Raw genomic sequence first — 16,250 nt, forward strand, 5'->3', positions numbered from 1 at the left:
GCAATTTTCAAACTTTGAATTTTTATGCAATTAAATCACAGAGATATGTCACACAAAATACTTAATAAGTAACATTTCCCACATGTCTCCTTTACATCAGCATAATTTTGGAACCAAATTTTTTTTTTGTTAGGGAGTTATAAGGGTTAAAAGTTGACCAGCAATTTCTCATTTTTACAACACCATTTTTTTTTTAGGGACCACGTCTCATTTGAAGTCATTTTGAGGGGTCTATATGATAGAAAATGCCCAAGTGTGACACCATTCTAAAAACTGCACCCCTCAAGGTGCTCAAAACCACATTCAAGAAGTTTATTAACCCTTCAGGTGTTTAATAGGAATTTTTGGAATGTTTAAATAAAAATGAACATTTAACTTTTTTACACAAAAAATTTACTTCAGCTCCAATTTGTTTTATTTTACCAACGGTAACAGGAGAAAATGGACCGCAAAAGTTGTTGTCCAATTTGTCCTGAGTACGCTGATACCCCATATGTGGCAGTAAACCACTCTTTGGGCGGATGGGAGAGCTCGGAAGGGAAGGAGCGCCGTTTGACTTTTCAATGCAAAATTGACAGAAATTGAGATGGGACGCCATGTTGCATTTGGAGAGCCACTGATGTGCCTAAACATTGAAACCCCCCACAAGTGACACCATTTTGGAAAGTAGACCCCCTAAGGAACTTATCTAGAGGTGTGGTGAGCACTTTGACCCACCAAGTGCTTCACAGAAGTTTATAATGCAGAACCGTAAAAATAAAAAATCATATTTTTTCACAAAAATTATATTTTTGCCCCCAATTTTTTATTTTTCCAAGGGTAAGAGAAGAAATTGGACCTCAAAAGTTGTTGTCCAATTTGTCCTGAGTACGCTGATACCCCATATGTGGCAGTAAACCACTGGGCGCATGGGAGAGCTCGGAAGGGAAGGAGCGCCGTTTGACTTTTCAATGCAAAATTGACAGAAATTGAGATGGGACGCCATGTTGCGTTTGGAGAGCCACTGATTTGCCTAAACATTGAAACCCCCACAAGTGACACATTTTGGAAAGTAAACCCCCTAAGGAACTTATCTGGATGTGTGGTGAGCACTTTGACCCACCAAGGGCTTCACAGAAGTTTATAATGCAGAGCCATAAAAATAAAACAAAATTTTTTTCCCACAAAAATTATTTTTTAGCCCCCAGTTTTGTATTTTCCCTAGGGTAACAGGAGAAATTGGACCCCAAAAGTTGTTGTCCAATTTGTCCTGAGTACGCTGATACCCCATATGTGGGGGGGGAACCACCGTTTGTGCGCATGGGAGGGCTCGGAAGGGAAGGAGTGCCATTTGGAATGCAGACTTAGATGGAATGGTCTGCAGGCGTCACATTGCGTTTGCAGAGCCCCTAATGTACCTAAACAGTAGAAACCCCCCACAAGTGACACCATTTTGGAAAGTAGACCCCCTAAGGAACTCATCTTGATGTGTTGTGAGAGCTTTGAACCCCCAAGTATTTCACTACAGTTTATAACGCAGAGCCGTGCAAATAAAAAATTTTTTTTTTCCACAAAAATTATATTTTAGCCCCCAGTTTTGTATTTTTCCAAGGTTAGCAGGAGAAATTGGACCCTAAATGTTGTTGTCCAATTTGTCCTGAGTACGCTGATACCCGATATGTGGGGGGGAACCACCGTTTGGGCGCATGGGAGGGCTCGGAAGGGAAGGAGCATCATTTGGAATGCAGACTTAGATGGATTGGTCCGCAGGCGTCACATTGCGTTTGCAGAGCCCCTAATGTACCTAAACAGTAGAAACCCCCAACAAGTGACACCATATTGGAAACTAGACCCCTCAATGAACTAATCTAGATGTGTTGTGAGAACTTTGAACCCCCAAGTGTTTCACTACAGTTTATAACGCAGAGCCGTGAAAATAAAAAATCTTTTTGTTTTCCCACAAAAATTGTTTTTTTAGCCCCCAGTTTTGTATTTTCCCAAGGGTAACAGGAGAAATTGGTCCACAAAAGTTGTTGTCCAATTTGTCCTGAGTACGCTGATACCCCATATGTGAGGGTAAACCCCTGTTTGGGCACACAGGAGAGCTCGGAAGGGAAGGAGCACTGTTTTACTTTTTCAACGCAGAATTGGCTGGAATTGAGATCGGACGCCATGTCGTGTTTGGAGAGCCCCTGATGTGCCGAAACAGTGGAAACCCCCCAATTATAACTGAAACCCTAATCTAAACACCCCTAACCCTAATTCCAACGGTAACCCTAACCACACCTCTAACCCTGACACACCCCTAACCCTAATCCCAACCCTATTCCCAACTGTAAATGTAACCTAAACCCTAACCCTAACTTTAGCCCCAACCCTAACTGTAGCCCCAACCCTAACCCTAACCCTAGCCCTAACCCTAGCCCTAATCCTAGCCCTAACCCTAGCCCTAATGGGAAAATGGAAATAAATATTTTTTTTTATTTTTCCCTAACTAAGGGGGTGATGAAGGGGGGTTTGATTTACTTTTATAGCGAGTTTTTTAGCGGATTTTTATGATTGGCAGCCGTCACACACTGAAAGACCCTTTTTATTGCAAAAAATATGTTTTGCAATACCACATTTTGAGAGCTATAATTTTTCCATATTTTGGTCCACAGAGTCATGTGAGGTCTTGTTTTTTGCGGGACGAGTTGACGTTTTTACTGAAAACATTTTCGGGCACGTGACATTTTTTGATCGCTTTTTATTCCAATTTTTGTGAGGAAGAATGACCAAAAACCAGCTATTCATAAATTTCTATTGGGGGAGGCGTTTATACCGTTCCGCGTTTGGTAAAATTGATAAATCAGTTTTATTCTTCGGGTCAGTACGTTTACAGCGATACCTCATTTATATCATTTTTTTATGGTTTGGCGCTTTTATACGATAAAAACTATTTTACAGAAAAAATAATTATTTTTGCATCGCTTTATTCTCAGGACTATAACTTTTTTATTTTTTTGCTGATGATACTGTATGGCGGCTCGTTTTTTGCGGGACAATATGACGTTTTCAGCGGTACCATGGTTATTTATATCTGTCCTTTTGATCGCGTGTTATTCTACTTTTTGTTCGGCGGTATGATAATAAAGCGTTGTTTTTTGCCTCGTTTTTTTTTTTCTTACGGTGTTTACTGAAGGGGTTAACTAGTGGGACAGTTTTATAGGTCGGGTCGTTACGGACGCGGCGATACTAAATATGTGTACTTTTATTGGTTTTTTTTTATTTAGATGAAGAAATGTATTTATGGGAATAATATTTTTTTTTTTTCTTCATTATTTTGGAATATTTATTTTTATTTTTTTTTTACACATTTGGAAAAATTTTTTTTTACTTTGTCCCAGGGGGGGACATCACAGATCAGTGATCTGACAGTTTGCACAGCACTCTGTCAGATCACTGATCTGACATGCAGCGCTGCAGCCTTCACAGTGCCTGCTCTGAGCAGGCTCTGTGAAGCCACCTCCCTCCCTGCAGGACCCGTCCCGCGGCCATCTTGGATCCGGGGCTGGAGGAAGCAGGGAGGGAGGTGAGACCCTCGCAGCAACGCGATCACATCGCGTTGCTGCGGGGGGCTCAGGGAAGCCCGCAGGGAGCCCCCTCCCTGCGGGAAGCTTCCCTATACCGCCGGCACATCGCGATCATCTTTGATCGCGGTGTGCCAGGGGTTAATGTGCCGGGGACGGTCCGTGACCGCTCCTGGCACATAGTGCCGGATGTCAGCTGCGATAAGCAGCTGACACCCGGCCGCGATCGGCGGCGCTCCCCCCGTGAGCGCTGCCGATCGCTATGACGTACTATCCCGTCCAGGGTCAGATAAGCCCAGGGCACCTCGACGGGATAGTACGTCTAAGGTCACAGAGGGGTTAAATAAAGAATAGTATGCTAGCATAAATACCTATTCAGAAGTGTGGTAGCCGGACCCCTGCCTGCCGCCTCAACGCGCGTTTCGCCGATCTTCTTCAGGAGGCGTGGCTTGGGTCATGTGTGTGTCACATTATATAGTGCTATACGACCAATAGAATACAGAGCCGCTTTAGAATCGGCGCATGCGCGGATGTCGAGGCGTCGTTAAGGGCACTTCCTGCAGCGCCCGTGGAACGCAAGCAGTCCACCGTCGCTAATATCATAGATCCACTAAATAAACTTTCCTGGTACTCCAACGACTTCTCAGTTCCGGAATAAGAAGAAAAGAGGGAAAAATGGAGAACATGAACATCCATTCACTATGGTGTTATTGTTATTATGTCTATATATATGTATATGTATTCACCTACTATGACATTTTTGATATTTTTGATATATATATATATATATATATATGTATTCAGTGTCCAATGATCTATATGCTTATCTTTATATATTGGCACTATACTATATTCTATTGGCTATCACATATTGATATACTGCCTATTTTTATTTTTATTTTTAGACACTCTATACATATGGATATTTATCACACGTTATTTAATTTTAGATAATCCTATTTTAATATATTTTATACATATAGCTATTCATCACATATTATTTATTTGTAGATGATCTACTTCCAGATAGTCTACATCCATAGTTATTTATACACTGTTGGTATTATTTCTCAACCAGTATAATTGTTAGCACATATTTTATTATCTGCTACAAGAAAGCGACCAGGAGGAAAGGGTGAGCAATTTTCCTACCTTTATTTTTGATAAATCTAACAAATTCCCTAACATAAATGTATGCCCTACAGTTGAGATCTTCGTAAAACTAGTCACTAAAGACATTGAGGAAATTAATCATAAATATTACCCTAATGCATCGGATTGGAGGGAGAAAAAAATCATTCAAGAATTACAAGGATGGAAGGATGTCACATTTAAAAGGGCTGATAAACGGGGGAATCTAGTAATCTGGCCTAATGAATTATACGAAAAACAGGCATTTAAAATATTGCTAGATGATAAATGCTATAGAAAATTAACCTATATCCCTCTCCAACAACATCAGAATGAATTGGTTAATATATTAATGGAGGCCTATACTATGGGAATTATCCCCAAAAAATTGCTTGAAGCAATTGAGACCTTAAAACCTAAACTACCAACATTTTACCTCCTCCCCAAATTGCATAAAGACCCTCAAGATCCTCCGGGCCGACCCATTGTGTCAGGCAATGATAGTCTTAACGAAATAATATGCAAAATAATAGACTACTATTTAAAACCGATTGTTACTACTCTGCCATCTCATATACTTGACACAACGGCAGCCCTAAAAAGACTCGATCAACTCCATCTAGATGATAATATGATCCTTGTTACCGCAGATATAGAGGCCCTATATTCATCAATACGGCATTCCCAGGGTCTAGCTGCAATTTCATGGTTTCTTAATAACAGCAATATGGAAAGGCCTTTGGTTGAACTTCTATTGACCCTTTTAGAGTTCATTTTAACCCATAATTGCTTCACATTTAAAGATCAAATCTTTCTCCAATTACAAGGTACGGCTATGGGGGCAGCTTGTGCCCCCTCATATGCCAACCTCTTTTTGGGATTATGGAAACGAGATATCTTCCAATGTTCATCTATACCTGGTATTGAAAAAATACATAATTGGTCAAGATATATTGACGATATTATTTTTGTATGGGAGGGAACTATTGAAGAACTCAATACTTTAATGACTCGGTTGAATAATAATGATATGAACATCTACTTGACCTACTCATATGGACGTAGAGTCACATTTTTGGATATCGATATTTCGGTCGATCCTAATGGATCGATCTATACAACTATTTTTAGAAAACCGACCGCAACAAATTCGATCTTACATAGTAACATAGTAACATAGTTAGTAAGGCCGAAAAAAGACATTTGTCCATCCAGTTCAGCCTATATTCCATCATAATAAATACCCAGATCTACGTCCTTCTACAGAACCTAATAATTGTATGATACAATATTGTTCTGCTCCAGGAAGACATCCAGGCCTCTCTTGAACCCCTCGACTGAGTTCGCCATCACCACCTCCTCAGGCAAGCAATTCCAGATTCTCACTGCCCTAACAGTAAAGAATCCTCTTCTATGTTGGTGGAAAAACCTTCTCTCCTCCAGACGCAAAGAATGCCCCCTTGTGCCCATCACCTTCCTTGGTATAAACAGATCCTCAGCGAGATATTTGTATTGTCCCCTTACATACTTATACATGGTTATTAGATCGCCCCTCAGTCGTCTTTTTTCTAGACTAAATAATCCTAATTTCGCTAATCTATCTGGGTATTGTAGTTCTCCCATCCCCTTTATTAATTTTGTTGCCCTCCTTTGTACTCTCTCTAGTTCCATTATATCCTTCCTGAGCACCGGTGCCCAAAACTGGACACAGTACTCCATGTGCGGTCTAACTAGGGATTTGTACAGAGGCAGTATAATGCTCTCATCATGTGTATCCAGACCTCTTTTAATGCACCCCATGATCCTGTTTGCCTTGGCAGCTGCTGCCTGGCACTGGCTGCTCCAGGTAAGTTTATCATTAACTAGGATCCCCAAGTCCTTCTCCCTGTCAGATTTACCCAGTGGTTTCCCGTTCAGTGTGTAATGGTGATATTGATTCCCTCTTCCCATGTGTATAACCTTACATTTATCATTGTTAAACCTCATCTGCCACCTTTCAGCCCAAGTTTCCAACTTATCCAGATCCATCTGTAGCAGAATACTATCTTCTCTTGTATTAACTGCTTTACATAGTTTTGTATCATCTGCAAATATCGATATTTTACTGTGTAAACCTTCTACCAGATCATTAATGAATATGTTGAAGAGAACAGGTCCCAATACTGACCCCTGCGGTACCCCACTGGTCACAGCGACCCAGTTAGAGACTATACCATTTATAACCACCCTCTGCTTTCTATCACTAAGCCAGTTACTAACCCATTTACACACATTTTCCCCCAGACCAAGCATTCTCATTTTGTGTACCAACCTCTTGTGCGGCACGGTATCAAACGCTTTGGAAAAATCGAGATATACCACGTCCAATGACTCACCGTGGTCCAGCCTATAGCTTACCTCTTCATAAAAACTGATTAGATTGGTTTGACAGGAGCGATTTCTCATAAACCCATGCTGATATGGAGTTAAACAGTTATTCTCATTGAGATAATCCAGAATAACATCCCTCAGAAACCCTTCAAATATTTTACCAACAATAGAGGTTAGACTTACTGGCCTATAATTTCCAGGTTCACTTTTAGAGCCCTTTTTGAATATTGGCACCACATTTGCTATGCGCCAGTCCTGCGGAACAGACCCTGTCGCTATAGAGTCACTAAAAATAAGAAATAATGGTTTATCTATTACATTACATGCTACTTCATCCCATTTACCCTCTACGATCAAATCTATTCCTATCAGTCAATATGTGAGAGCTAAAAGAATATGTTCAACGGAACAAGCATATGAAGAACAAGCAAAACAGCTCTATGTAAGATTTAGAGAAAGGATATGGACATCGTCCAATCAGACAAGCTTACAATAAAGCACGAAGCTCAACCAGAAATCAACTGCTTTATTCCAATAAGAAAAAGCAAGAATCGCCAAATAAAGATGTGAGACTTATTACACCCTATAACAATCAGTGGAAACAACTGACTAAAATTATACATGATCGGTGGAATGTATTGCTGGTCGATCCAATTTTAAATAAGATACTTACCCCTAAGCCTCTGATTACAGCTAAAAGATCTAAAAATCTATCTGACTTACTGGTTAGAAGTCATTATGGTTCAAAAAAAGACCTAATACATACTAATGTCTTCTGAGAAATTCAAGGTTTCTTCCCCTGTAAAAGATGCAAAGCCTGTACAAATACTGTAAAGAGCAAAGAATTCTCTAATTCAGAGGGATCAAAGAAATTCTCAATTAGGAAATATCTTACTTGCTCATCTCAAGGCATGATCTATCTTGCACACTGTCCATGTAATTTAATTTACATTGGAATGACGACTAGAGAACTCCGTGTCAGAATACGCGAGCACGTGCGAGACATTGAAAAATCAAAAGAAGTTAAGGAGGGAGCTCAATTAAAAACTCTCCCTAGACATTTTAGAACAGCTCATGAATCAGATGCAAGGGGTCTTCAAGTTCTAGCCATCGATCAGGTAAATCTTGGTGTAAGGGGAGGTAATCTATTTAAGATCTTATCTCAGATTGAGAGCCGTTGGATTTTCCGCCTCAATACTTTAGTACCTAATGGGCTGAATGAAAGTCACGGATTTGGATCTTTTTTATAATTCCTTAGAATAAGCTCTGGGTTTTTACTTTTATTTTTATTTTAATTAACAAGTCATCATGTGTGGTCATTTTTCATATACTGTTTATGATTAGTTTTTAATTTTCCTCTTTTTTGTATCTATATAGTGCTCATATATATTATACTCACCTTGGCTGCAAACTGTGAGGAATGTTGATTGACTGCGAAATTATCGCCTCATATCATAGATCCACTAAATAAACTTTCCTGGGACTCCAACGACTTCTCAGTTCCGGAATAAGAAGAAAAGAGGGAAAAATGGAGAACATGAACATCCATTCACTATGGTGTTATTGTTATTATGTCTATATATATATGTATATGTATTCACCTACTATGACATTTTTGATATTTTTGATATATATATATATATAGGTATTCAGTGTCCAACGATCTATATGCTTATCTTTATATATTGGCACTATACTATATTCTATTGGCTATCACATATTGATATACTGCCTATTTTTAATTTTATTTTTATTTTTAGACACTCTATACATATGGATATTTATCACACATTATCTAATTTTAGATAATCCTATTTTTATATATGTTATACATATAGCTATTCATCACATATTATTTATTTGTAGATGATCTACTTCCAGATAATCTACATCCATAGTTATTTATACACTGTTGGTATTATTTCTCAACCAGTATAATTGTTAGCACATATTTTATTATAAATGTCCCCCTATTTGAGTAGTATTTTCACTATTTAAAACTTCTCTATTTTTTCTATTTTCTGATTGGTGATATCTTATGGTTGGAGGCACTGTTTATGATATCCTTCTACTACTATTACATCAGTATATGCGCAGGATTTATGATACCGCTTTATGTGTGATAGAATTGTCTTTTGCGTATATTTTATTTTTTGCCGGCTGCACGCATGCCCGGGATTGAGGCATGCTTGGGTTTTCCCCTGGCTGCTATCTTTCTCGTGCATGCGTGGAGCTGACAGCTATATCTTACATGGAGCGCAGCCTCTGGATATCTACATCACATTCCTTGCCGGCTTGTGCGCATGCCCGGGATCGTGACGTCGGGGCCTTCCTAACGCGCCCATTGTGTCCGCACGCTGTCGCTTAGCGACGGTGGACTGCTTGCGTTCCACGGACGCTGCAGGAAGTGCCCTTAACGACGCCTCGACATCCACGCATGCGCCGATTCTAAAGCGGCTCTGTATTCTATTGGTCGTATAGCACTATATAACGTGACACACACATGACCCAAGCCACGCCTCCTGAAGAAGATCGGCGAAACGCGCGTTGAGGCGGCAGGCAGGGGTCCGGCTACCACACTTCTGAATAGGTATTTATGCTAGCATACTATTCTTTATTTAATAGCCTACTGGTATTACAGCGCTATCCCTAGACACAGCATTTGCTGAAACCTGTTTGCACTACGTCACTTTATGACTACGGATTTACGCTGATCTCACTGAGCTAATTGAGATCTCTCTACATCTGTGCTGCTTAATATATGCCTGTGACTATATTATGGTATCTATTGGTAAATTTTTCTGGTACTTCTCACCTAAATTTGGTTGCTTATTGATTATATTGATACCATTGTGATATGTGGATAGCTACTCCCCCTACCCTGCACGATTAGCTGTACCTTGTTATGATTCTATATATTTTATGTCTAAATAAATTTATATATTTTGTATAAACACTCTTTTTGGGTTTTTTCTTTTCATTAATTTAAATTCCCTTGTGTAGTACTTTTGTATTTGGGCCTACTAACCGTGTCTGCACCACTCATTACAGTTGTCCTCCACTGAACAAAGCTATGCCGCCTGTTTAGTCCTGTTACCAATTTTGAACTGCGTTTAGCCTACTTTTTTAGTTGGGCCTATAAAGTATCTGTGTTTCCTCCTCATCCTGCCCATTGCCCAGCCACTGCTAGATGAATCTGCTGGTACATTGACCCAGACCACTACATTCCCCTTGCACACTACACAGCCTGAATCTGACCCTGATGAAAGTCAGGTTCCCCTTCCCGCATACTATACTGTTATGAACAGGTAATTCAGAACCACAATGGACCTTGAAGTTCAGAGCACACAAAGTGACCTGACAATTACCAAAAACATAGGACAAGCTCTGAGACGTGGGAACTCTGCTGACCGCAATCCCTAATCCTATCCAACCACACTAAAGGTAGCCGTGGAGCGCTCCTGACCAGTCCTATGCGCCTCGAGCACAGCCTGAGAAACTAGCTAGCCCTAAGAAAGAAAAATAAGCCTACCTTGCCTCAGAGAAATACCCCAAAGAAAAAGGCAGCCCCCCACATACAATGACTGTGAGTTTAGATGAAAATACAAACGCAGAGATTAAATAGATTTAGCAAAGTGAGGCCCAACTTACTGAACAGACCGAAGATAGGAAAGATTGCTTTGCGGTCAACACAAAACCCTACAAACAACCACGCAGAGGGGGCAAAAAGACCCTCCGCACCGACTAACGGTACGGAGGTGCTCCCTCTGCGTCCCAGAGCTTCCAGCAAGCAAGAAAAACCAAATAGCAAGCTGGACAGAAAAAATAGCAAACAAAAATAACACAAGCAAAACTTAGCTTATGCAGGAAGACAGGCCACAGGAACGATCCAGGAGGAAGCAAGACCAATACTAGAACATTGACTGGAGGCCAGGATCAAAGCACTAGGTGGAGTTAAATAGAGCAGCACCTAACGACTTAACCTCATCACCTGAGGAAGGAAACTCAGAAGCCGCAGTACCACTCTCATCCACCAAAGGAAGCTCATAGACAGATCCAGCCAAAGTACCACTCACGACCACAGGAGGGAGCTTGCCCACAGAATTCACAACACTATACCACCTTATACGGGGACAAAGAAGAAGGTGCAGATGAAAATGCAGGTTCCTTCATCAGGTGGGGGGGCATACTCGTTGGCGACGCCACTGGCACAGGGCCCCTCATAGTACGCAAAAGTGTATCTGGCAGTGGGAGGCGCCACCCGCCATCAAACACACTGCCGTACTATGAGGGGCCCTTTGCAAGTGCCAACGAGTGGGCCCCGCTGCTTGCTCAGGATCACAGCACTTGCAAAGTTGAAATACTTACCTCTCCCTGCTCCACCGCCGTGACGTATTCCGCGTTTCCTGGGCCCACGAAAATCTTGAGCCAGCCCTATCCCCCCACAACTTTAGCCAAATGATCTGCTGTTTTCAATGCCTAACTATTATTATAAAGTAAATTAAGATTGACAAGCTTAAGAAATAAGAATTTATGTTTTTGGCATTAAAATGAGCACTGTAGGTGTTTTCCTGTCCTCCACACACTGCCGACATTGATTTCCCATTGACTTGCATTGGATTTCGTGTTTCGGTCGGCCCCCGACTTTTCGAAATAATCGGCTGATTTCATCCGACCCGACTTTTGACAATGTGGGGTTTCGCGAAACCCGACTCGATCCTAAAAAAGTAAAAGTCGCTCAACTCTACCGGTGATGATGGAGTCAGTGACCGACTCTGGACAAATATGTTTCTAGAGGCGTAGTAGAAGATGAAGATGTCGTCCTCATCATGAAGTAGTTATTTCTCCTGTCACGTGTAATGAATATCTCCTGCAGTATTGCTAATGCGGATTCCAGGGTCCGTAAATGAGACGAGAATTAGCGTTATGGAAGATGAGTCTATGAGAAACGTATTCAGCTGCCGACTCCGAGGAAGAAACTGCTTGTTGTCTGTGGCCTAAAATATATAGGTTTTATTAGTAGATGTAAAGAAGAGAACTAAATACTGTAAAATAATAAATCTCCTCATATGTTTCCCTTATTATCTCCAGTAATTGTATTATTACACAGGATTCTTATAATGTTACATCGGCTCATCTTGTTCAGGTCTCTACAATATCGGATTCTCTCAGTGAAGATCTTCTACAAAGGAAAATCTTTCTGATTTACTCATCAAAGATGGATATGGACAGAGACAAGATGGCGGAGAAAATATTACACCTCACCCTAGAGATCCTCTTCCGGCTTACTGGAGAGTTGAGAGATTCTGATGACGTCACATTACATCATTCTCATCTATGGGAATAACAGATGGACAGAACTGGAGAGGTGAGGACTCTGGAAATGTCTGTAGTGAGATTTATTAATGTGTCTCTCCATTTTCAGGATTACACAGTGGTGAAGAAGACCTCTAGTGAGCGCTGTCAGGACCCTGTGTCTGAGGGATGCGGAAGACCCCTGAACCCAATCACGGGGTCTGCACCTCACCCCCTGATACATGAGGACATCAATAACCAGAAGATCCTAGAAATCACCTACAAGATGATTGAGCTGCTGACTGGAGAGGTGACACTGCTGGGAATGCTGGGACATTATACAGTAACACTATGAAGGGATTGGGGGATGACGGTATCATTTTATGTGTCAGGTTCCTATAAGGTGTCAGGATGTCGCCGTCTATTTCTCCATGGAGGAGTGGGAGTATTTAGAAGGACACAAAGATCTGTACAAGGACATCATGATGGAGGTTCCCCAGCCCCTCACATCTCCAGGTAATAGGCAGGACTAAATACACACAGCCTATAATTATCTGTATGTAAAGATTGAATTCACTCCCTGTGTTTCCTCCAGATCTATACAGTAAGAGGACAGCACCAGAGAGATGTCCCCGTCCTCTTCTTCCAATAGACTGCAAGCAAGAAGATCCCAATGCTCCTCAGGATCATCAGGTAGATGGAGAGAAGGTGTCAGGAGATCTCCCCTATGTGTAGACGCCGGTGAAGGTCTTTTGCTCAGTCTTGTTTTATCCACCAGTATTATATGTTTTATACTTGTGTAATGAGAACGGTGGAGATGGCAGGATTAGAGCTGATCATAAATGTGACTTCTCGAATTGTCTGTTACTTTTACAATATTTGTTTCAGGGTGAAGATTTGACCCATATTAATACTACAGAGACATATGAGAGATGATGAGTGGTGTATAGAGGAAATTCCCACATATAACTACCCAGGTGAGTAGCAACCACTAAATGCAGAGAAGTCACAGATTGTTCTCAGTCACCGGCTGTGGCTGCTTTATCGGTGGTGTAGTCCAGCCGTATTACCATGATCACCATTTTGCCTCTAGATCACAACATTCTCCTCCACCCAAAACTGCTCAAATGACTTTGGGCATTGAAAGCCCTTTTCTATAGAACCTACAACCTGGAGGATCCACCTACCCCCTGGTATTAGTGTGAGGGTGATCCCTTAAAGCGAGATCTATATGATTGCTTGTACCTGACCCAATATAGGCCGAGTGCCTGCTTAAAGAGTCACACCAAACACAGAGTTAGATGTGTACTCCTTTCTCAGCAAAGGCTTGCACACAACTGAAGTTTATTCTGAAGACAAAGAGACAGGAAATGGGTGTCACACAATCTTCTGAGTAGCCAGTGTCAGTCTATGATGGGTCCATTTCAACTTCACTTCCATATATGGTATCCAGTATCTTAGCTTCTGCATTACAAGGATTACTTCCAGGTTGTTGTCTGAAGACACAGACGCCATCTTGGTACACCATATCTGAACTGACTTACTGTATATAAGGTTTAATAATTGATTTAATTAGCCATTCTCTCCTTCACATTAGAAGATGCTGACCGTTACCTGCCCAGATCTGTAAACTATAAAGACAAATGACAGCCTACATGGAATGTGCTGACAAGTTAGAAAATCACTTGAAGAAAAATATTATGATGGGCATGTAAGAGAAAGTGGAGGGTAATGATGCTGTTGGCTTCCTAGAATCCTGATATCTTATTGGATGAATCTCCCTTCTCTCCCTTCTGTGCTGCTGAATGTGATCATATGGTCCCGACAAGACCATGGTCCGACAAGACCAGGTCCAGTCTTTCTGGCCAAACTTCACTTTTATGATCAACAACATTAAATGTGCAGTGAGGCCAAGTGTGAATTTCTGTAGAATAACAGAGTTTCCCTTTATTCTGACTTTTCAATTTGTATTAAAACGGACTAACTTCAAGGAGGATTGTGATAATCTACATAAAACACATTACACCTGTGCCATGATATATCTTTGAGCTATGCTTGGCTGATGGCTGTAATATACATTTATTCACGCCTGCAGAGATGTGTTGGCATGGCTCGAGCCCTGGTTTCATGGATTCACTCCACCTCATAAATTACATTTTTTTTTGATCCTAAGAAATTCAGATTACTGAAAATTCAGATTTCTCTTCTGAAATGGGGAGCAATATTATTTTCTCTAATCTTCTGGTCAGGATTCATAGTAGCTCCAATGGCTCACCGTAACTGAATGCAAGTCTGATTTACAGTTGTTTAATCTGTATTTGTAGTTTTCAGTTAATGAGATTCTTGTACTTTGGGGCGGGGCTGTGGGCGGGGCTTTATGTGGTGCTCTGATTACATATTCATCTGTATTGGCTTATGGCAGGTCGATGATCCCTCACTGACCTGCCCCGCATTTTTACATAATTGTTATGATCCGGTGACCTTGGAGCAGCATGAAAACTTTCACTGGATTAGGTGGTAACTATACTGACCGCAAATCCTGATCTTAACACCGCAACTAGAAGTAGCCGTGGCATGTACCTAACAAACCCTAGACACCCCATCACAGCCGGAGGACTAAATACCCCTAAAGATGGAAATAGGAATACTACCTTGCCTCAGAGCAGAACCCCAAAGGATAGGCAGCCCCCCACAAATATTGGCTGTGAGTAGGAGAGGAAAGACACACGCAGGTAGGAAACAGGATTTAGCACAAGAGGCCACTCTAGCTAAAATAGGAAAGGATAGGACAGAGTTCTGTGCGGTCAGTATTAAAACCCTTCCAAAAATATCCACAGCAGATTATACAAAAAATTCCTCCATCTAACTAAAGACGTGGAACGTATATCTGCAACTCCAGAGACTACTAAACTCAGAGCAGGAATACAATAAAAAAACAAGCACACAGCTTGTGTGCCATAGAAAAAGAAACAGACACTTATCTTTGCTGAATTGGCAGCCAAGCAGGAGAAGCCAGACAGAGATCCAACACTTCCCAAGAAACATTGACAACTGGCAAGGACTAATGAGTCCTGCAAACCTAAATACCCCAGTCAGAACTGCAATCAGCAGATACACCTGTCCAGGACTGCCGCCCAGGGACAACTGCATTACCACCTACAACCACCGGTGGGAGCCCAAAAGCAGAATTTACAACAGTACCCCCTCTTGAGGAGGGGTCACCGAACCCTCACCAGAGCCCCCAGGCCGATCAGGATGAGCCAGATGAAAGGCACGAACCAAATCAGCGGCATGGACATCAGAGGCAAAAACCCAAGAATTATCCTCCTGGCCATAACCCTTCCATTTGACAAGGTACTGAAGCTTCCGCCTCGAAAAACGGGAATCCAAAATCTTCTCAACAACATATTCTAACTCCCCATCAACCAACATAGGGGCCGGAGGATCAACAGAGGGAACAACGGGCTCCACATATTTCCGCAATAAAGATCTATAGAAGACATTATGGATAGCAAAAGAGGCCGGAAGCGCCAGTCGAAAAGACACTGGATTAATAATCTCAGAAATCCTGTAAGGACCAATAAACCGAGGCTTAAACTTAGGAGAAGAAACCTTCATAGGAACATGACGGGAAGACAACCAGACCAGATCAGCAACCTGAAGCCGGGAACCAACACACCGACGACGGTTAGCAAAACGTTGAGCCTCCTCCTGAGACAACACCAAATTGTCCACCACATGAGCCCAAATCTGCTGCAACCTGTCAACCACAGAATCCACACCAGGACAGTCAGAAGGCTCAACCTGCCCAGAAGAAAAACGAGGATGAAAACCAAAATTACAAAAGAAAGGCGAAACCAAAGTAGCCGAACTAGCCCGATTATTAAGGGCAAACTCGGCCAATGG

The 16,250-nt window shown here is 41.5% G+C and overlaps 1 protein-coding gene across 3 annotated transcripts in view; it reads left to right on the top strand.

The window, feature by feature from the left end:
- Window positions 1–16,250, top strand: part of LOC138663487 (gastrula zinc finger protein XlCGF17.1-like) — a 100,074-nt gene that overhangs the window by 43,955 nt on the left and 39,869 nt on the right. The window contains exons 2-5 of one of the 3 annotated variants that reach the window (XM_069749725.1): window positions 12,196–12,654; window positions 12,737–12,860; window positions 12,940–13,037; window positions 13,233–13,321. In XM_069749725.1, the coding sequence (XP_069605826.1) occupies window positions 13,270–13,321 (52 nt within the window). In that variant the 5' untranslated portion in view covers window positions 12,196–12,654; window positions 12,737–12,860; window positions 12,940–13,037; window positions 13,233–13,269. Of the gene's footprint in view, window positions 1–11,689; window positions 12,655–12,736; window positions 12,861–12,939; window positions 13,038–13,232; window positions 13,322–16,250 lie in introns of those variants that run through there. The other 2 variants (XM_069749726.1, XM_069749727.1) reach the window with 2 other exon arrangements.

Source organism: Ranitomeya imitator, chromosome 2, assembly GCF_032444005.1.
Source record: "Ranitomeya imitator isolate aRanImi1 chromosome 2, aRanImi1.pri, whole genome shotgun sequence".
Lineage (NCBI taxonomy): Eukaryota > Metazoa > Chordata > Amphibia > Anura > Dendrobatidae > Ranitomeya > Ranitomeya imitator.